The sequence below is a fragment of the Pithys albifrons genome, chromosome 20, assembly GCF_047495875.1.
Source record: "Pithys albifrons albifrons isolate INPA30051 chromosome 20, PitAlb_v1, whole genome shotgun sequence".
Taxonomy (NCBI): Eukaryota; Metazoa; Chordata; class Aves; order Passeriformes; family Thamnophilidae; genus Pithys; species Pithys albifrons.
Window position 1 is genome coordinate 11,318,359 of NC_092477.1, and position 21,883 is coordinate 11,340,241.

At 54.5% G+C, this 21,883-nt stretch overlaps 1 protein-coding gene across 11 annotated transcripts in view; it reads right to left on the reverse strand.

Annotated features, from left to right (window-relative positions):
* Positions 1–3,047: 3,047 nt before the first annotated feature.
* Positions 3,048–21,883, reverse strand: part of KCNT1 (potassium sodium-activated channel subfamily T member 1) — an 83,458-nt gene continuing 64,622 nt past the window's right edge. For 6 of the 11 annotated variants that reach the window (XM_071574363.1, XM_071574372.1, XM_071574368.1 and 3 more), the window contains 19 exons: positions 21,676–21,739; positions 21,129–21,237; positions 20,844–20,952; positions 19,524–19,673; positions 19,127–19,365; positions 17,359–17,575; positions 15,955–16,060; positions 15,700–15,872; positions 15,441–15,512; positions 14,889–15,023; positions 14,549–14,660; positions 14,170–14,271; positions 13,968–14,051; positions 13,491–13,619; positions 13,085–13,105; positions 11,905–12,208; positions 9,835–9,897; positions 7,216–7,300; positions 3,048–6,599 (listed from right to left, as the gene is read on the reverse strand). In XM_071574363.1, the coding sequence (XP_071430464.1) occupies positions 6,479–6,599; positions 7,216–7,300; positions 9,835–9,897; positions 11,905–12,208; positions 13,085–13,105; positions 13,491–13,619; positions 13,968–14,051; positions 14,170–14,271; positions 14,549–14,660; positions 14,889–15,023; positions 15,441–15,512; positions 15,700–15,872; positions 15,955–16,060; positions 17,359–17,575; positions 19,127–19,365; positions 19,524–19,673; positions 20,844–20,952; positions 21,129–21,237; positions 21,676–21,739 (2,395 nt within the window). In that variant the 3' untranslated portion in view covers positions 3,048–6,478. The remainder of the gene's footprint in view (positions 6,600–7,215; positions 7,301–9,834; positions 9,898–11,904; positions 12,209–13,084; positions 13,106–13,490; positions 13,620–13,967; positions 14,052–14,169; positions 14,272–14,548; positions 14,661–14,888; positions 15,024–15,440; positions 15,513–15,699; positions 15,873–15,954; positions 16,061–17,358; positions 17,576–19,126; positions 19,366–19,523; positions 19,674–20,843; positions 20,953–21,128; positions 21,238–21,675; positions 21,740–21,883) is intronic. The other 5 variants (XM_071574367.1, XM_071574371.1, XM_071574365.1 and 2 more) reach the window with 4 other exon arrangements.

Here is a 21,883-nt window from a genome sequence, read left to right on the forward strand (position 1 = left end):
CTGTGTAGTCAGGGACAGAATTTTGGTGATTTTCTGAGAGATTTAATTACCTGACATTCAATCTGGAGTTTTACTTTAGTGCTGAGTTTTAGTTATCAGAAAAAAACCATCAATCTGAACTACCTTGGCAAGGAATAAATTGCAGTGGTGTGAGCACAGGGAGAGAGAAACTTGTTTGAAGGAGCAGGACAGAATTTGTGGCATGTGGGAGAACTGCCCCTTGTGGAGGCAAATGCAGAGTGTTCTGGGGAAGGGAGAGTGAGGCATTTTCTTAAATTAGTTTTGGATTATTCCAAATGTAACTGTTTGGTGTCAGCCCAGAGGAAAAGGTGGTTGTGGGGCTGTGACTTCAGAGCCCTGTGAGTGTTGGTTTGGGGCTGAATTTATGGACCTGTGATAACAGAGGGTTCCTGGCTGTGGTTTCAGTGGCCTCAAGCTTAATCCTTCACTTTTAAGGACTGAAAATCATGTGTAGGACTAATGAGGTGGCCCAGGAGCTGCCAGGGGGGAATGGTGCCAATGTCTCTGCCCTTCTCACTTTCCTACCAGTTTCTCTCACGTAACAAATACAAGAATGTGCATCTTTAAAGTGCTTTTTCAGTGCAATTTCTTTTTGTCCAGCTCTCATCCATCACTCTGTGTGTTCCATGTGCTGTTTGTGTTTGTAGTTAACGTGTCCTTGTCTCGTTTCCATCCAGCTCTGGTGGAGGAAGAGTTCAGGAAGAATCTTAATTTGGAAAATATTGACTGATTTTAAAGACCTTCATAAGCTACTTTGGGCTTGGAAAGAGGCTGAGTGTGCAAAGAAAATAAATCTGACTTTTTTCCCCCCTGCACAGAGGAATTGAGTGCAGAAATCTGGAGCTTCCCCTTCCTACAACCAGTTTGGGGCTGTAGTTTGAAGTAAAAATAACATGAGTGAGTTCTCAGGACTCAATTTTCCTTTTTATTTGGTTTTTCCCCCCAAAAAACTGGTCCCTGGAGCAGTGCCAGGACACTCCAAGCCCCCTCACTTTGGATTTTATTTAATTTAAAGGTGTGTCATTTTCCCTCTGGAATTGGGGACCTGCTGCCCACACCTGGAATGGACCAGTCCATTATCCATGCCCTGCTTAGCCAATTAACCTGCAGTTAATTAGGTCATTAATTCCGGGAGGTGCTGGGGGTGGGGGCAGTCCCATGGTGTGGGTTTGGCAGCAGGTTTGGTGCCAGGATGTGCCCAAGCTGCCAGTTCAGCCTCTGGGTGAGGCTGTTCTGGGGCTCTCCAAGGACGTCCCTCCAGAAAGAAGATTTTGGAGGCATTTTGGGCCATTTCTGCTGCAGAACTGAAGAAATCTGGGAAATATTTTGGGGGAGGTTTTGTCTGTGTTTCTGGTAAGTGTAAAAAACCTTTACAGAACATTCCTTGTCCCTTCTGGGTAAAGGCCAAATTCACTGAAAAGATTCCTTAAAATGTTGATTTTAGTTTTATTTTTCCAGCTCATAATTGATCCCCAATCCTGTCCTTGTCCCCAGACAGAGTCACTCAATGTTTGGAGAGAATGAGGGACAGAAATACAGTTCAGTAGCTGCAATTGTATTAAATATAATTGAATTATGTCAAACAGAGTCCAGGTGGCATCAGGATAAATTCCAGACTCATTTTCTGTCCTTCCCTCAACACTCAACATTCCTGTTGTAAACTTACCAGAATTTATTTACTGAATTTATTTACTTCTCTGTGCTAAACAGAAATGTGCTTTCATCCTGCTCCTGTCACAGCTTTCTGATCCATCCCTCTGAACCTGCTCAGGAATAACAGATTTATTGTGCCTTAAACTGAGGAGTGCAGCAGGGAGGATTAAAAATTCAATATACAGCACTTGGTCCTGTTCAAATGAGGCACTTGAAGGGAGGGTTGGAAGCAAATAAACCTCCCAGAGTTACTGTGGCATTACATGGAAATCTTACCAAAGACCAACCCCTTTCTTTCCACCCTTTGTCTTCCAGGGAATAACTATAAAACCTGAATTTACAGCAAAATAAAGAAATCCTCCATGGGTTTGTTTTTATTTTCCAGCCACGTCAGCACCGTCACTTTTAATGTCTATTTTAGTGCTCTGGGATTATTTTTTCTCTCCTACAAGAATTTTCAGTGTTAAAAGCTGTTTTTTGTTCAACTTGGGCAAAGTTTGAAATGCATTTTGGTTCATTTTTCAGGGCTATTTCCTCTTCTTTTCCTGGTGCTGTGGAAGGTGAAACAAGAGCCAAAGATGCAGCAGGATGAGGGACCCACTGCTGAGAAGCTCCTCCTGCAGCCTGGGCTGGTTTTTACACCTCAGGAGCTGCTCTTTGGGGTGTTAAAATCCCCTTTGGGGTGGAATTGTTGTCATTTTCCTCTCCTGGAAAAGAGGAATTTCTTCTCCATGGCCAGATTGGTCCTGTTTAAAGCCAATAATTAAGGTGAATTTATTTTATTTTTATTTTATTTATTTATTTTTATTTTTATTTTATTTTATTTATTTCTCTGTTAACCCCAGAATTATCTTCCTGTTTAGGGATGTTTTTTGTGCCCCTCTGTGTGACTTGAAATGAATAATTACAATATTTCCTTTAAAAGCTTCATAAAACCACTCCCTGCTTACCTGCCTTTGATGTCCAAGTTAAAACCTCCAGGTAGGGGTGGAGCATGTTTAGAAATGGCTTTTTTTTTCCCTGGAAATCTTGGAAACTGGTGAGTCAGTGAAAAATCTGCAAGTGTTGAGAGGTGGAAGAACATCCATTGAATCCTGAGCAGCAAAACCCCTTAGTTAAACACCCACAAACCTCAATTCATGTATTAAATCATAGAAAATAAGGATGAAATAAATGAATTACATTTTCTTTAAATGCTACTCCACCCCACCAGACAATCTTTATCCACCCAGACACAAAGACCTTTAAAAACTGGGATTAAAAAACAAACTTTTCCCGTGTCCCAGACTCGGAAAATCCGATTTGAGCCTCATTTAAAGCCCTGGATTTCAAACCACACCTTTGCCCCCAGAAAAAACCCCTCAGACAGCAGCTCCCTGTTGCTGCATGCAGCTCTTTTATTCTCATTATCTTTACAGAAATGTGAAGCATCTTCACAGGAGTTGTACAAAACCCTCTCCCCTTGGCCCCGGCCCGGAGCGGCTCCCAGAGGAAAGGTGGGAGTTTCCCCTGCTGTTGCTGCTGAAAATCCATGCAGGAGCTGACCTTGGAATGCAAACAGCATTTCTAGAGAGGTTAAATAAAAAAAGGGGATAACAGGAAATAAATATACTGGTACTAGTTGTTTAATGCAGGGTGGGTGGGTTTAGTCCATACGGAGACTCAAACGTCAGTGGCCACAGAACATGCTGGAAAAGCCCAAATTATCCCACCTGTCCTTGGCTCTGCCTCTCCCAGGGCCTGGCCTGGCCCTGCACTGGAACACAACTATTCCCTTCAGAAAATCAGGATTTTCCAAGAGGTTGGAAGCAACAAAAGCACCCCTGGAAGGTCCTTGAGCTCCTCTGCCAACAGCCCTTTGGCAGCAGAAACGGCTCCTGTTGCTGCTCTGACGTTTCCAGGACCATTAGAAAAATAAAAAGCTTCTGTTTTTTACATTAGTCTTGTAACTGAGGCTAAAGAATTAAAAAAGGACCCCTTGGTTCTGAGGCTTGCCCTGCCCACAGGGGAATATCTACAGGAATATCTGTTGCTCCATCCCACGGGGAGTTTGGCTGGGAATGCACACCCTGCAAAGAATGTGTGGGATGGGCAGGGATTTGTGCAGGAACAGCATCAGAACTTGGGAATATCGAGGGAGTTTTGGTGGCACCACAACCCACGGAGGCTCTTCAGTCCTTTGGGGTCGTGGTTTCCTCTCAGGCTGATTCTCTGCTGGAATTGAGGGTCCAGTGTGTGCCCAGGGAGGAAGGGGAGGGACCCAACCCTGTGGTGGAGCCTCTGGAGCACAGACTGGGCCAAGGGCTGAGCTGGCTGGGAAAATAAAAGTCATTTAAGGGGTTTAAGGAATTCAAGTGTCTTGAAAAAGAGGGTTGAACTGAGGAGCTGGTTTTGCTTCTCTGCACCCACCACCACTGTGCTCAGCCCATCCTGCAGCCCAGCAGCCAATCAAACAAAAATAAAACCTTAAAAATTGTATATTCTGAGTGAACAGGTGCAGATAGTCACAGCTTTGATATTATTTTTGGTGGGGTTTTTTTTTAACTTGTAATATTTGCTTTGTTCAACTCTCCCATGGAAATGTGGAGTTTGGAAAATGCCCTGTCTCAGATGTAGACAATTAAATGAATTAATGCTTGATGAGGCATTTGGGGGGGATCTGAGCATCATTTTTGGGGGGATCTGAGCATCATTTTTGGGGGGATCTGAACATCATTTTTGGGGGGATCTGAGCATCATTTTTGGGGGCATCTGAGCATCTTGAGGCTTTAAATTAACACAGAGCCAACGTGTGTGTTTCAGTACTTCAACCCCACCCACTTTTTAACCTACAACTTCTTTTTCTTCGTCTGAAATGACAGATTTGGCCTGTGAAGTTACAAACAAAATAAATAAAACATGGATCTGCCTTAACCAAATAGATAAACAATTAATAATTGAAAAAAAGAGTAAAAAATCCCAATAAAACAACTCAAAAAAGCATCAGAGACAGTTCTGTTTGCTCCAAAAGCTCAGTGGGTTGGAGGGTTGGACTCGCTGCTTTCCCTCTCTGAGGGATCTGAGATGTGGCATCTCCCAGGGCCTCCTGCCCAGCACCTCAGGAGAAAATAAGAATAAAAAGAATAAAAAGAGGACCCCAAACCCCACCCAGGCACCTTCTGAAGGTCCTACCTTGGCACAGGACATCCCCAGCTCTCCTCTAGTGCCAGGGGCAGGATGGGCAGCACATCCCCATGGGCTGGGGCATCTCCCCAGCTGTTTAAAACCATCATTTTAAACAGGTTTTGGCTTCTTTTCTGTAAACATTTATTGGGGTGTCCTGGGGAGCAGCCAGGGGGTGTTAATGGCAATGAACAGCTCAGAGGGGATTTCATGGTGATGTTGTGCTTTCCAGGCTTCTGGTTAAGAAAAAACCCAACCAAACACAGTGGAGTTTTAAGATATGAACACAAAAGTTACCCTTGCCTTGGGTGGTTGCTTGGCAGGCAAATAAACAGTTTCTACATGTGCAAAAAGAGATGGAAAATGCCTGTGGTGTTTCTGCTGCTGCCCAGTCCCCGTGGGTGCTGGATGCTCATGCACCTCTGCTGCAGGCAAAGCCACAGGGAGGGGGGACAAAGGGACAAACAGGGTGGCTGGAGCTGCCAGGGGGCCCTGGGGGGTGGGGGGCACAGGCAGAACCCGCTGCCTTAACACTGATACCGATCCATGACCACGGGGAGGGAAAGGACAAGGAGCTGGGACCGGGATATTGTTGGGGTTGGACCCCAAACTGCTCCTGGATGGAGGGGAAGGGGCTGAGCTGAGACATCAAACCACCCCAGCCAGTGATCTGCCCCATCCCACCCCCAGCACGAGGGTCCCCAAACCCCCTGGCAGCAGCAGCAGTGGGGGACACAATCCCAGGGGCACCGTGCCCGCAGCCAGGGCTCAGGCTGGAGCTGGGCACGTGTGCCAGGAGGCACTGCCATGGGAATGCCACGGTGTTTGGTCACCTGGGCTTGGCGAGTTTTGGTTTGTGAGATGCCACAACATGCTGGGGGCAGAGCAGCCCCTGCCCTGGCACCAATGGGGGCTGCACTGCCCCAGCCCATCCATCCCATGGCACCAGCAGGTCCATCCCCACACCCAGCCCAGCTCTGAGCCCTCCTCACACGGACACCCCAACAGAAACCCAACAGAGCGCAAAGAACATGAGTTGGGTGAAAGAGCAGGAGTTTGGCAACCCTGGGTGACGCCTGATGAAGGAGGGGAAGGATTTTGGTTCAGTTTTGCTCTCGTGTTGACCAGCCCCATCAAACACAACCAACCTGCACCGTGTGAGGTGGCACCAGACACAGCCCTGTTCGGCCACGCCCCCCTGGCACAGCGAGGGCTCCTCACGAGCTGCGGTATCCGTAGAAAAGGTTAAAATCCACAGGGCACGTGGCCACCAGACACGGGTCTGTCCAGCTGTGGCTCTGTCTGGCAGTGAGTCTGTCCAACTGTGGGTCTGTCCAGCTGTGGGTCTGTCCAGCCGTGGGTCTGCCCAGCTGTGAGTGTGCCCAGCTGTGGGTCTGTCCAGCCGTGGGCTGTCCAGCTGTGGGTCTGCCCAGCCGTGAGTGTGCCCAGCCGTGGGTCTGTCCAGCTGTCCAGCCTCTCCTGGGGCTCTGGGTGTCCCTCCCACGGTGCAGAGCCAGGCTGGGCTTGGCCTCTCTTGGGGGTCCCCACGGGCAGCCCCCGCCGCCGCCGTGCCCCCCGGCTGCCCGTGCTGCTCTCCAGCGCCTGTCCTGGGCCCTGGCAGGGGCTCTGGGCACGGGGCTGCTCACAGCTGGGTCTCATCCCGTGTTTCAGGGTTGCTGGAGCCCAGCTTGTTGCTGCAGCTGCTCTTGCGGCTGTGGCCGTCGTTGGCCACGTGGGCGAGCGGGTCGGAGCGGATCAGGTACCTGCAGGACACGGCCTGGTCACACTGCTGGAAATGCCAAGTCTCCAGTTTCAGGAGGGAGTTGTGTGACCCTGGAACTGGGATCTGGCCCAGCCCTGAGGTCAGGACATGCCCCACGGTGCTGTGCTGGGGGCTGCTGCTTGCAGAGCATGGCATGCTAAAATAACAGGTGTTAAATACCAACAGATGTTAAAATAAATGCCATAAAATAATACAACCAATAAACAGGAGTTATTCCTCCTGGAGCTGCACAGTGGCAAAAGCCAAGGGAAAAGCTCCAATGGGCTGCCCAGAGAGGGGGTGGATTCCCCATTCCTGGAGGTTTTTCAACTGAGCTTGGCCGTGGCACTGAGTGCCATGATCTGGTAAAGGGACTGGAGTTGGCCCAAGGGTTGGACTTGATGATCTCGGAGGTCTTTTCCAGCCCAATTGATTCTCTGATTCTGTGATTGCCCATCAGAACAAAGATGGGGTTGGAGCAGTTTGGGCCCTGGGAAGGAGCCAAAACCTGTGTGTGTTTATGAGAAATGGAAAGCAATGCAATAGGGGGGAGCCCAGGGCCCTGGGGTGAGTCTGGGGGCACAAGGAGCCCACAGGGGGGTGGGGGCAACACCTACACGATGTCATTGAGCTCCAGCCGCGTGTCCGGGGGAGGATTGATCAGGACGTAGGACAGGGTGTTCTGGTGGTCATTCATCTCATCTGTGAGAGGAAGGGAAAGGAAAGGACTGGTGAGGGAGGGACACCCCGACAGGACAGACACCCCAACAGACATGCTGCCAACCCTGTCCTGGCCCTTGCTCCCTTCACTGGGAAAAGCCGAGGGCAATGGCATTGGCAAAGGCCATCACTGCCACCTCCCTTCGTGCAGCCCCAGCCTCTCCCCTGCCCCAGCACGGCCCGGGGGACTGGCAGAGGTAACTCTTCCAAGTCCCCACTCCCCCCCAGAATAAAGTGAGATGTCTTACCTTGGTTCAGTGCAAAAGAGGGAACAGGTTAGTCCTGCTGCGTCAGGTACAGCACAAGTCCAACCCCTGGGGCAGGGCAGCCAAACCCCCCCCAGGGCTGCCCGAGCTCTGCCCACCTCTGCCCTTCTTCAGCCAGACAATTTGGCATCAATCCAGCACCAGGATTAATTCAAGGAGTGCTCCTTCCCCCTGCCCAGGGGGAATTGCCTCTGTGTAATTTCAGAGCTGCCAATGCCGTTTGGGGACGGCTCTAAAGCACAGAGACCTCCTGGGGGGGCTCAGGGCCACCAAGAGCTGCACCCACGGGCACCCACCATGCCAGAGGGGGCCTTTGCACTTCCCGAAATAGCCAAGAACAAGATCATGGTGGAATGGATGGGGGGAAAGGCTGCAGGGAGGGGGAGCTGCGACAGGTAACACCGTTCCCAGAGGGGTGAGGGGGTGTGGATGGACAGCATGGAGAGGGATGGACAGATGGATGCTGGGGCAGCGTGAGGAGCACGGCAGGACACCAGCCCACTGCAAGGCTTGGCACTGGAATGCCTCTCCAGACTTTTGGAAAGGCCCCTGTGAGTGTTGGAGCACAGCAGGTGTTTGGTGAACCCACAGAACAGAGCTCGGTGTGGGGGCAGCAGGACTGGGATGTGGCCACTGGGATGGGCACTAACACCAGTCTGGGGGCTGCTCCTGTCCTGCTGCTCCCACCACCCTGTCCTTGGGGTAGGGGGATCCCCCATCAAAGGCTGCCCTGCCCCACAGTGGGCACAGCCAGTGTCCTGCCACAGCAGTGCCAGTGGCACAGGGGGTGGCTCAGCTGCTCTTCAGCCTCAGCACTGGGGTGAGACCTTTGCCCTGGGGCTTCCCTCCAGCTGGGAGATGAGCCACAGCAGCTCCAGCCCCACAGCCACCCAGCACAGGGATGCAAACGGGTTCCTCCTGAGCTGCCTTTGCCAGGCACATCCAGATGGGCCCCAGGGCATCCCCATGGCTGGACTGTGCAGGTACCACACACAGCAGCACTTGCAGGGGGACACCACACCCTTGTTTTGCTGTTCAGACACATCCCTGGCACCTCTGGGACCACAGAAGGTGCTGCAGATGGGACCACCCTCAGGGAGGCGCTGTGTGGGACCCCTGACCTACACCAGGGTGCCCAGCCCCAGGTCCAGCCGGTCCCTGGAACCACTGGAGAGCCTTGACCATCCCAGTGCTCAGCCTTACAGCGAGACAGGGACAAGGGGTGGCAATGCTGGGGGGGGGCAAGGGTGGCACACAGACCCTGGGACCCAACGGCAGACACGGGGGTGGACGTGACGGGAGGTGGGGAAGGGCCCTGGCTCTTGGCAGGTTTCCCTGCTCCATGGAAGCTCCTTCTCCTGACCCCCATGCAGCCAGGCCAGGCACTCTGAGCACACCAAGTATATTGCTCCATCCTCCCATATACTCTGGTGGCGTGGGGCTTCCATGAGCCCCAGCTGGGGCTGCCTCTGGGATGAAGGACACACTTTAGAGGAAAATGCCAACGTTTCACCTTAAGCACGGCCTAATGAAGCCAAAAATACAGCTGGGTCAGGCTATTGCTAAGCTCAGGGCTGCTGCAGTAAAAGGGGCCTCTCCAGGGCACGTTACCAGGTGGTGTAAAGGTGAAAATGATGTACAAACCTCTCAGCTCCCACAGACCCCACGAGGTGCACAGAGCAGCTGCAGCACCAGCGGCACCTGCAGCTGCCTCGTGCTGTGCCCAGTAACTCCCAGTCAGAAAACAGGGTGTGCCAATGCTGGAGAGGGGTCCAGGAGGGCAAACCAAGGGGTGCAAAGGGATTTTTAAGTGGTGCATTGCCCCTGGGCTGGGGCTGACCCACATGCACCAAGGTGCAGAAGCTCCAGCAGCTCATCACCACATGCCCAGGCAGTTCTGCTGTGCTCGACCCCCTGCTCATCCCCTCCTCAAACTGCCACTGATTTGCAGCCCAAAGCCACCCTGGCACAGCCATGGAGGGTTCTGGCAGTGACAGCAAGGGCTGTGGCTTCCCTGTAGGAACTCAGCTACAAAAGGGTCCCTGAAGCTTCTACCTCCCTGAATTAGTGAAGCTCTGCATTTGCACCACCACTACGGGACAGTTTTCCAATGCCACCCAACAAATTAGTGCTGGAAAGCTCAGGGGTCTAAGGTGAAAACTGGCAAGGGTGAGGTTTGGGCTTAGCTGGCATGATCTTGTTGTACGCTGCACGCCATGAGCCACGCGGGACTCCCAGAGAGGGAATTACCTTGCAAATATCCCAGGTTTACCCGATTCATCACATCACTGGCTGTTAAATTTGCTACATCCTCTACAGAACATACAGGGAAAGGCACAGACATAAACAGAGAGAGAGAGAGAGGTCAGCAAGCCATGGTTCGGCAAATATCAGAGACGAGCTCCTGCGCTGCAGCGTAACATGAGCAAAAGAAAAAGGAGAGGCAGAAGGCAGAGCAACGTGGGCTTCCAAAACACCACGGGGGGCCAGACACGTGGGGACACGTGGGGACAACACACAGTGCCAGCACCGCTGGCTGTAGAGGTGCCACGGGCCCAGGGGGTTGGCGGTTCCCACACCGTGCCCTGGTGCTGTCCCACCCTGACAGGTCCTGCACCCCCACACTGCCCATTCTCCTGCTGGAGATCCCCCAGTTTGCCTCTGCTGAATTTGCCAGGACAAGGATGCCAGCTCTGATCTAAGCCCAGGTTGTGCCCCGAGCACCCCTGCAGGGCTGATGGTTGGGTAGCCCCTTGGAAGACTCACCAAGGCCAGACAGACTCCCTGAAATCACAGCAGAAACTTCTGGGACTAGGAATGTAGGGAAAAATGAGGGGGATACACCACTGCAAGCCCTTGCCTGGCATTCCTTGTGCTCCCTCTATCCTGCCACAAGCTGGCTCTCCTGCCTCCCTCCCTGGGAAGGCTGGCAATGCCCACAGCCAGCCAGTGGGCCCTACACTCCAAACCCCTCCTGCACTGCACTTCTTTACATTTTCACCTCCTCTTTCACATGCCCAAATCCAAGATGGGAAGAGAGGAATCCCATCCCCAAACCTCCCCAAACCACTCCCATCCCGGCTGGGACTCAGTGCCAGCCTGTGTGAGGGCAGGGGCCAGCGCGGGGTGGACGGACGCTCTTGGAGGATGGAGCAGACAAGCAGCAGCACAGGATGGCTTCAAAGAAAGAAAGGAAAAAAAGAAACCAACAAAACCCAAAGCAGACAAACCAAGGGAGCTGTGGGCTACAGACTTTGTCATAACCAGGGGCCGGGGAGTTGTCCAGGGGGACACAGATGGCAGCACCGACGGCAGGTCAGAAGCTTCACGAGAAATGCAGCTGCACAGGGGGCCCTGAGCACTGTCACAGCCAGACACTGCTGTCACAGCCAGACACTGCTGGCACAGCCAGACACTGCTGTCACACGCCATGAAGCAACTCAGCCCTGCAGCTACCGAAAGGTTTTCCACGGAAGAGTTCATGACGGATTAGTCTATTACAAAGGGGTCTGTGCCAGCTGATGGGGTGTCACCTCTTCCTGCCACACTATGGGGGCTCTTGGGCGCAAAGGATTTGCTGCTCTGGGGTCGGTGTGTCCTGATCCAGCATTTCTACATGGCCAGAAAGTGGGGAGCAAGCGGGGCATCGTGCCCCAAGGCTGTGTGGGGGGCACTGGGTCCTGCTGCGGGCAGGGGGAGCGTCACTCTGCCACTGCCAACTCCTGCCTGGAGCCATCCCAGAGCCCAGGGGTGTGGGGACTGCCTGCAGCTGGCTGGGGGTGGCAGGGCTGGGGGTGGCAAGGCTGGGGGTCTGCGTGGCGGGACCCCAGCCTGGAACACGCTGGTCTGCACAAGCACAAGCAAGCTGGGGAATGAGGCACCGCTTGGAGCAGGTGTGGCAGCGCCCATGGGGACAGGCTTGGCACGGGGATAAGCTTGGCATGGGTTCAGGCTTGGTGTGGGGTTAGGCTCAGCTTGGGGTTAAGGCTTGGCTCAGGGTTAGGCTCAGCTTGGGGTTATGCTTGGCTCAGGGTTAGGCTCAGCTTGGATTTAGGCTCAGTTTGGGGTTATGCTTGGCTCGGGTTATGCTTGGCTTGGTATTAGGCTCAGCTTGGATTTAGGCTCAGCTCAGGGTTAGGCTCAGCTTGGATTTAGGCTTGGCTCAGGGTTATGCTCAGCTTGGATTTAGGCTTGGCTCAGGGTTATGCTCGGCTCAGGGTTGTGCTCAGCTCCGGGTTATGCTCGGCCGGGGGTTACCTGAGGAGCCCGCGGGCAGGACGCACCTCACTCCGCAGGGCAGCTCGGCCGAACGGCACTTACCGTACCCGGTGGTGGGCAGGCCCAGGTGCTTCATGCGGTTCTTGACGAGCTCGGACAGCTCCTGCCGCTCGGAGCGCCGGTACAGGCTGAGGCGCTGCTGGCTGATCCACTCGGCCGTCTTGCTGGAGTGCTTGTTGCCCTTCCTGCTGAGCCGCCGCGCCCACTGCATGCTCTTGCGCCGCAGCAGAGGGTGCTCCGACTGGTCGCTGGAGCACGAGTTCCTGTGGTGGCCGGTCTTGATGCCCCAGTGCTCCTTGACATCCTTGGTGTCCTCGCAGTCCTCAACATTGATTGAGATCTGTGACTGGAAGCCCGGCAGGTCACGGGGGTGGGGGAGCCCTTGGCCTGGGTGTGGTGGGGTGGGACCTCTCCCGTGGGATGGGATGTTCTGACCAACCCCCTTTCCCAGCAATTCCTCTCTGTGCTGTGAAAATTACCGGGCCAGCAGGTTTCCCAGAATCTTGGCATGGTTTGGGTGGGAAGGGACCATAAAGGTTCCCTTATTCCACCCCCTGCCATGGGCAGGGACACTTTCCACTGTCCTAAGTTGCTCCAAGCCCTGCCCAGCCTGGTCTTGGACACTTCCAGGGATGGGGCAGCCACAGCTTCTCTGGAATAAACACCACTGAGTGGAGTTTAATGAACACCTGACATCCCTCCACAGTTTCCTCTGGGATATCTGCCCAAGGAGCAGCCATGCCCTCATCTCCCCCTCTTTCCTCTTACACTAGCAATGCTGCCACAGCTCCGACCCAGCGATCCCACTGGTGCCCAGGAACTTATTAATAAAGCCCGTCAAAGCCTCTCCAAGAGGTGTTTGTGTTTAATTAAATGTCAACTTTCAGCTCCCTGTCGCTGCTCCCAACCAAGCTGCAAACTGAAGGTGTTTAAAAGGCATCCTGGCTCCCTCCCTCGCTCCTTATCCCACTTAACTACATGTCAGGGCACTGAGGAGTTTTCCCAGAGCGCTGAGGCTCAGCTGGCACTGCCCTTCCATGGCACCAGGGCTGACAGCTGGCACAAGGCACGTGGTGGCACTTGGTGGCACTTGGTGGCCAGAGCTAGGACAGCACTTGCCCACGGATCAGCCTCTGGTTGGGGGGCCCAGGAGGCAGCACTGACACCAGGACAGTGCCCAACACCACCCAAGTGCCCGTGGAGGGATGCAAGCAGCACTCACCTGCGCTCTGATGTCATGGGGCTGCAACAGGGGAGAAGGAAGAGAAAACAAAGAGTCAGCCCAGCAAAGGGACAGCCCTGCTGTGCCCTCTCTGCTCCCTGGGGTGCCTGGTGGCTTGGCAGAGCTGTGCCAAGAACATCCACCCCCAACCACACTGCCCGCAGTGACAGGCACTGACACCCACCCAGCTCACCCAGCTGGAGAACCAGGAGACCAGCACCAAAACACGGCCATGGGGCTGCTGAGGAAGGGAAGGCAGAGCTTCCCCTCCCCTCATTCCCCACCACTGCTGCAGCCAGGCCTGAGGGCCCCCATGGACCACCCACCCTCGTGGAGCCCAGCTCTGCTGGGGGATGCTCAGCTGGGAGCAGCAGCAGCCCCGTCCTGGCACACACCACGCCCCTACCTCGGAGGTTGCGAACATGTGTGACTCTGTCCGGTAAATCCCGATGGGAATCTCGGCGCTGGAGGAGCAGAGCTTCTGGAAGAGGCGGCCGTACGTCCGGATCCACAGGTCATCTTCTGTGATCTTCATCTGAGCAACAGAGCACGGACATGAACCCACAGAGCCCAGCAAGGAGCACCTCAGGCTGCTCCTGAGCGCCATCCCGGCTCATCCACGGCAATCCCAAACACCACCTGGACTCCACCAGACCACCAGGGACAATCTCTGACCTCAGCCTTCAGAACAGGCACTTTGGTCCTTGGCAGGTCTTGGGTTTTGCCGGTGCTGAGGTTGCCCACAATGGAGGGGGACAACGTTGCTGCCCCTCAATACCCCAGGAGAGAGGAACCTCCCATCCCCATGGCCAAGGCGACAGATCCCACCAGATACACGATGACTTGGCCTGATGGTTTCAACCCACAGGGACTTGGCACTTACAGCACAGAGGTATCCAGAGCCTGGCGTGGTGTCGAGGCCCAACAGCAACCGGGTGATGGTGATCATGTAATCCTTCACAAAGGACTGGGGGAGACATTTGGGTGGGAACCCAGGGAAAGGTTTGCTCAGTTATGCACTGGGAGGTGGAGAGAGGCAGCCAGAACTGCAGAGGTGCATCCCCCAGAGCCCACCTGGCTCTCACCTGGTAAAGCAGAGTGTCCAACATGCTGATGCTGAAGACCCTCCCGGCCGCGAAGGGCAGCCGGAACATGAAGGCCAGGTTGGAGCCATTCTCTCTCTCTCTCTGGAAAAGGAAAGGAGATGAGAGCACAAGTTTCACAGAATCTTGGAGGACTCATGGAAGTGGAAGGACACCAGTGTAGTGTTTCTGGTGGGTGTGACAAGAGGGAACCAGGACAGCATCCTTGCACTGGGAGAAAGAGGATTTTTTCTCCATGGAAATGTGTGAGAGGGCTGGGTCTCCTGGACATGGCAAGAGTGCAGGACTTTCAGTTACTCAAATACAGTCACTGTCAGCATTGACTTCCCAGGCCCCTGTGCTGGGGGCAACCCTCTCTTACCTTTTCTAGCTTGGAAAGGGCGAGAGAGTAACTGTCCTTTGCTCTGAACTGCATGAACCTCATGTTGGAGGGATGGGTCAGCTCCGTGATAATGCTGAGGCTGGGGAAGAGCCTGCAATCGAAAGAGACCTGTTGTCCTGCAGCTCACTCAGAGGTGAGATCAGTCCCTGCAGTTAAAACCCAAGGAAGACCAAACCCACCCCTCTGCCTGCTAGAGGAAAGTAGCTGATTAGGAGCTGTTGCCCCAACCACAGCCCTGTCCCACTGCTGGCAGCCACCTCCCCAGCACCAACCCCCTTCCCTGTCTCATCCCCAGCAGTGGTCAGCGTTCCCCCCTCACCTGAACATGGTCTGGACGTTGACAATTGTCTTTGCATCTGCCATGTAGTCTTCCTCGGCGCTCATCGTGCTCTCCTTGTCCACCACCACCAAGTTGTCAGCGTAGATGATGCCACACTGCAGCAAGCTGTCCAGGCTGGGCAGTTCCCAAAGAGAAGGGCGCAGGGTGAGCCCTTGGGAAGGACACAGGGAAGCAGCACGCTGCGGCATGCAGCGCTCCACCAGCCCAGGCTGCTCCCACCACCAGCCCTTCCACTGTTCCCCTCCACCAGCCCTTCCCCTGCTCTTCAGCAGCAGCCCCTTACTCTGCTCCTCACCACCAGCCCTTTCCCTGCTCCCACCTCCAGCCCTTCCCCTGCTCCCACCTCCAGCCCTTCCCCTGCTCCCACCTCCAGCCCTTCCCCTGCTCCCCACCACCAGCCCTTCCTCTGCTCCATCTGCCACAGACACCCCAAGAAGCAAAGGGAGGGCTCAGCTCTACTGTACCAACCCCAAAGTCTGGGCTGGGGTAAAGGCAACACACTCAGGCACTGTAAGGCCTGGAAACACCTACTTGTCGATGGTGCCCTCCATGTAGTAAACCATGGGGAAACAACAAATGGCTTCCAGAAAGTGGTGCTCAGGCCTGGAGGGAGAGCAGGGAGGTTCAGCCAGTCCATGGGGCAAAGAGACCCCAAACCCAGGGCCACCATCAGCACAGATACCCAAGAGTGGCCCCACTCTTCCCCACACTCCCATCCCACGGCACATAACGCCCATAAAACACAGGGAGGGCTCAGTGTGATGGCAAACCCCCGTGGCAAAGCACTTGCTTGTTGTCCAGCAGCAGCACGATGGGGTTGAGCTCCTTGCGGGAGCGATAGTACGCGCGCAGCGGCACGATGAAGTTGTACAGCCCGTTCCCCGCCGTCTCTGCCGACACGATGATCAGTTTGTTCTTGAACCCGTAGGCTTTGGCATCCTCAAAGCTGTTGTGCTTGCAGCCCTGGGGGTGGAGGGCAGCGGGGGCACTCAGTGTGGGACTCAGCGGGCAGCACCCCCGGGCAGTGCCCGCAGCCCCCTCGTACCTTGTCCAGCCTCAGGCAGCAGAACGGCGCCTTCTCGGGCAAAAGGTGGCACAGGGTTGGGGAGCTCCCAATGTAGGGGGAGTTTGGGGGGTAACCCTTGACATACCTGCAGCAGAGAGAAAACCAGAAAGAGCTTCCATGTATCCAAACCTGAGCTGCTGGATAAAAGCATTTAACAACAGCAGCCTGGGATTCAAGCACATCGCTGGCAAACACTCTGCCAAACTCTCCTGCAGCTGGAAATTTTCCAAAACACACATATTGATTTTTTGCTATGCAAAGGACAATGTAAAGATTGTAAAGATTGGGATTGTAAAGATGTAGGGACAAAGCCCCACATTCAGTGTTCCCAGCACTGATGGACAAGGCAGCAGACAGGACCACTGGAAGGAGATGGGGCGGTGAGGGCCAGGAGTGAACAGTGATGAGCCAAATAAAGTAGCAAAAAACTTCATGGTCCATTTTCAGAGTTTGTTTCAGTGAAAAGGTATTTTAAAAATCATCATTTGTGCTTTTGATGGAACCAGAAGGAAAGATTTTCATTTCAAGAGCAGCTAAAAGCAGACATGAGTTCAAAGCCAATTTGTGAGGGTTTGGGGATATTCAGTAACTCCCCACATGGCTGTGACAACACCCAAACAGGAAACCAGGAAAGCAAGTCCTTCCCTGGCTGTCTCAAACTAACAAACAGCTTTAAACCTGGGGTAAATATGAGAGGGGCTGAGCCTGAGCATCCCTCAGGCACCACTGAGAGCCTGGTGTGTACCACGGTCCCAGTCCCTCTGAAACTGGGACCAACTGGAGAGAACTGGGTCCAACTGGAGAACTGGGTCCAGTCAGAACAAACTTGATACAATCAGAACAAACAGAATCCAATCAGAATAAATGGGATCCAATCAGAACAAAATGGACTCAACCAGAACAAACTGGATCCAACAAGGACAAACTGGATCCAACAAGGACAAATTGGATCCAACAAGGACAAATTGGATCCAACAAGGACAAACTGGATCCAACAAGGACAAATTGGATCCAACAAGGACAAACTGGATCCAACAAGGACAAATTGGATCCAACAAGGACAAACTGGATCCAACAAGGACAAACTGGATCCAACAAGGACAAATTGGATCCAACAAGGACAAACAGGATCCAATAAAAGAACAAATGGGATCCAATCAGAACAAACTGGACCCAATCAGGACAAACTGGACCCAATCAGAATAACAGAATCCAGTCGGAATAAACTGGATCCAATCAGAAAAACAGAATCCAGTCAGAACAAATGGGATCCAACCACAACAAACTGGATCTAACCAGAACACCAGACTCCAACCAGAACAGACTGGACCCAAGCAGAATGAACCAGCCAAGGAAGGGCTGAACAAATGGAGAGCGACTCACTCCACAACCGCCGAGCCCTCCTCGTCCGACTGCGTCATCTCGTCCTCGGACTGGTCGCTGAGCAGGTCGCAGGGCAGCAGGGACGAGGTGTCTGCCAGCTCCAGCACGGGCGCGATGCTGGGTCGCCGCGTGCCCGAGCCATTCTCGGCGGGCAGTGCCAGCTTGCTGCTGTTGGCAGGGCGGCACTCGGTGTTCTGCAGGTCCATGGCCACTGTACCTGGACACGGCGGGGAGGCAAGCACAGCAAACACGCTATGAGAGAGCTGAGCCAGCCCCTGCAGCCCCGCACAGGGATGAGATACCACCAGGCATGGGCAGTGCGGGGAAACTCCCCACCAGCCACCTCCACCTGGGCACTGCGGTGTGGAGCATCTCCCTGGGGGCACAGCTCAGCTGCCTCAGGGACTGTCCTGTCTCCATTCCCCTCTGGAACCACAAAGCCTGGCTCTGGGGGACTCTTTTATTGCTGTGGTGTATCTCTAAGATGACAACCCTCCAGCCCAATCTCTGCCTGCAGCTCCTGCAGGCTCTGGGAGACACCAGCCAGGTTAGGAACAGCCAGTTCAGGAGCCATGTCCACCACTTGCTGGGACATTGCCCTTCCCATGGACAACTCTTTGCCCTGGTGGTCCTCAAGCTCCCAGGGAGAGGCAGGCAGGCAGGCAGCAATTCCCTCATCCATCTCTTGCATCCCTTCTGATCAGCTTCAGATCTTACAAGCACAGAATTATGAAGGCTGGAAAAGTCCTCTCAAATCACTGAGTCCAACTGTTCCCCAGAACTGTCAAGCCCACCCACAAAACCACATCCCCAAGTGCCACATCTACACATCATCTAAATCCCTCCAGAGGTGGTGACTCCACCACTCCCTGGGCAGCTCCTTCCAACGCTTGACAACCCTTTCTGTGAAGAAATTTTTCCTAATATCCTATCAAGGGACAAGAGAGGCTTCCTCATCCTGTTCTCCAGCAGCTCCAAAAATCAAACACACTGATTGAGTGTCCCATTAAGCAGAGCCCAGGCACTTGCTTTGCCAGACCCCACTGCCCTGATGGCACTCACATAATTTTTGTCCCTTTCCTCACCCTCTGCCAGAGATCCCTCTGTGAAGGAGCCGTGTGACGGGAACAGTGACAAACTGTTCAGCAGAGCGCTCTGCGCCTTGCTGGGGGATAATCTATGCAAATTGCTGCTCATGAGCACAAACACATAAATTATTTGCCTGAAATACAATGTGCTCATGTGGCAAAGCCTCCCCAGAACTTGCTCTCCCCAGATACAAGAGGGAAGTAATGACTCATGGCATTTTTCATTTGCAGAAATGCAGCACTCTCTGCAGAGCGAGCGACGCTCCTTGTCGGGTTGGGAGTCATAAACACGATTTAGGACGTGGCCAAAGGCATTTCTCCTTCCAGCTCTGGAAATAATTGGGGGCCAAACCCAGGCTTGGGGGATTTATTCAAATACCCTTAATGATAATGGACATCATGAGGTTTAATAATGATATTTGAGCTTGCTGAGGGCCCCCAGGGTGCAAGGAGACGTCATTTTACTGATGAGGTGACCGGGACAGGGAATGCAAAGGGATTTTCAGTGGCCTCAGCACTGGGGAGGGACAGGGCAGGGAGTGTGCAAGAAGCAAAATAAAACCACATCTGGGGAAGGAAAGGAACCCAAAGCTGGTGAAGGAGATGGAGGGGGGTCTGCAGGCTCCTGTTCCCCCCAGGGGAGCCCTGCTGCCCCCTGCCCACCCGGCCCCCCGACTCACCCATGCTGGCGATGATGCTGTGCACGGGCAGGCGGGATGGGCCGTCGTAGCTGCCCCTGCCCGCAAAGCCCTTCTTCTTCTGCTTCTCCTCCTGCTTGAAGATGAAGGCAGAGTTCTCCTCCTTGGTGATGTTGATGTAGAAGCAGGTGTCAGACGCTGCCATGATGTGCCGTGGGCCGGGGTTCAGCAGGATGCTCTTGTTCTCCTCCCTCCGGATGCCGATCAGGCACACGCCGTACCTGTGTGGGCAGCACGAGGTGAGCACTCCCAGCTGGGCAGAAACCCCTCCCAGGGCTTTGTCCCTGCACAAAGGGGCTCACAGTGCCCTCCAGACCCCCAGGGATGGACTGGCAGGTATCTGTTGCCCACCCCTGCCCGCTGCCCCCCCTGCCCTCACTTCTTGTGTGCGTGGAAGGCGGCGTAGGTGAAGCTCTTCCCCTCGTACTCCATGAAGAACTTGCTGTCTCCCATGCGGATGTGATAGACCTCATTGCCTGAGCAGCGCCCGTACATCCGCTGCCACTGCTCCGGGGACTCCTGGCCCTCCCTGCAACAACAACAGCAGCTTTGGGATGCGCTGGGGTGGACCCCAGTGCTGGGGTGGGACCTGCCATGGTGCCAGGATGGGACATCCCCACGGTGCCAGGTCAGGACACCCTGGTGCTGGGATGGACCCCCAGTGCTGGGGTGGGACCTCCCATTGTGCCAGGATGGGACACCTCCATGGTGCCAGATCAGGACACCCTGGTGCTGGGATGGACCCCCAGTGCTGGGGTGGGACCTTCCATTGTGCCAGGATGGGACCCCCCTCCATGGTTCCAGGCCAGGCCACCCGGGTGCTGGGATGGATTCCCCAATGCTGAAATGGATAATGGGCCCCCCAGTGCTGGGATAGACCCCTTGGTGCAGGGATGGGACCCTCCACTGTGCCAGGATGGGACCTCACCCCATGGTGCCAGGCTAGGACACCACCCAGATCCCAGGGCAGAGCCACAGGGCAGGAGCACTAATAATCTCTGAGGCTGCCATTGAGCCTGGCAGTGGGGAGGTGGCAGTGGGGAGGTGGCAGCAGTGCATCACCACGAGCTGTCAGTGTTTGCTGAGGACAAGCTCGTTTCCATCTCAGATTTTAAGTGCCTTTTTATTTAACGAGGGCCCCTGCAGAGTGCAGAGGGAGGGTTTAGAGCCTGTGTTGGCAAACAGCTCCAAGCATGGGGTGAGAATCATCTGGCAATGATGTTTCATAACTGTTTTGATGGCACTTTACCCAAAATTCAGACATTTCTGACTGCCCAAGGAGCGCAGGGCACACACCACTGCTCTGCTGGGCTGGCAGAGCTCCTTCCAGCTGTGCTGGATATACAGCTACCAAAAAGCCTGCAGGGTCTGGGTATGCTCAGGCTGTGAATTCACCTTCCTGCCAGTGGGACTGTGCCAGCATAAAGATATTTTTATTCCCAGTCTCTGGAATGGTGGCATTGCCCAGCCCATTTGCACTGGATGGTTCCCCTGTAATATGGCTTTTGGTCCTGATCTGCATGGGGGTCCCAGATCCCCTTCACCCCAGACCCCCACCCTGTCCCCCTGGGCTCAGAGACCTCAGTTCTGCCATCCCTCCATGCTCAGGCAGGGTAGGGGGTGGCAGGGGGTGATAGGGGTGGGAAGGAGAGGGCAGGGGTGGAAAGGGGCTGGAGGGCAGGGCAGGGGCAGCACTCACTGGCCACGGGAGGTGTGCACCAGCAGCGTGATGAGGGTGGAGGTGGCAGGGCAGACACAGTTCAGTGCCAGCATGGCATATTTGCACTCCTCTTCACAGACAACATGATCTGAAAGGCAGAGGGGACTGTCACAGTGGGGAAGAGCTCAGATGGTTTCCCTGGCTGGCAGTGCCTGGGGATGTGCCAATTCTGGGGTGGTGTTGGGGTCTGGCTGTTTCCCCCTCCTGTCAGTCCAGGAGGGCTTTCAGTTGCTCAGCACCTGCTGTCCAGCCCCTCCAACTCACCTGCAAACTTCACATGAAATTTGTTTTCTGGCTTCAAGATCTGAACGTAGAGTGGGCAGTTTGGAGCAAAGTCTTTGACAGCCCAGGCCCTCAGGATGGTCTGGTGGTCCTGGTCAAGGAGAAGAACAATAAGAGCTACTTGGTTGATGGCCTATTTCCCCCAGTGCTTCTACAGCTGATCCACTGCCCAGCCCTCACCACCCTGGAGACTTACAGAGAGGGCTCCCCCAGCACTCCCTGCTAGCAGGGGTAACTGTCCCCTCCTGCTCCCCAAAATCCAGCACTGATGGGAAACCAGGACAGCAGAAGAAAGGTGAGCCCACAGGGGGTCAGCCCCCAGTGTCCTGCTGCGTGTCCCTGTGCCATCCCCGAGGTTCTCCATAGGACTCAATCCCACACTCCAAACCACTCAACCCCACACTTGTCCCAGCTGCCTCCCAGCACCCTCCTGTGCTGGGCAGAGGTAGAATGCACCCATCACCCCAATCCCTCTGCCAGAGATGTGACATGAAGTGTTTCAGGCCATGCCACCCCCGGCTGGGCTCACCGCTGCCGTCCGGTCCACCTCGTTGCGGCTGCTGAGGATGAAACAGGCTTCTCCATTGTCCATCCTGCAAAGAGAGGGCAGTGACCCCATGAATTGCACGGGCCACCACAGCTGGGCACTGCCTGTACCAGCCAGGGCACTGCCAGTCCCCTCCCAGCCCCCAGAGAAAGCACACAGGGACAGTCCTCATCACACATCTGGGGTGACC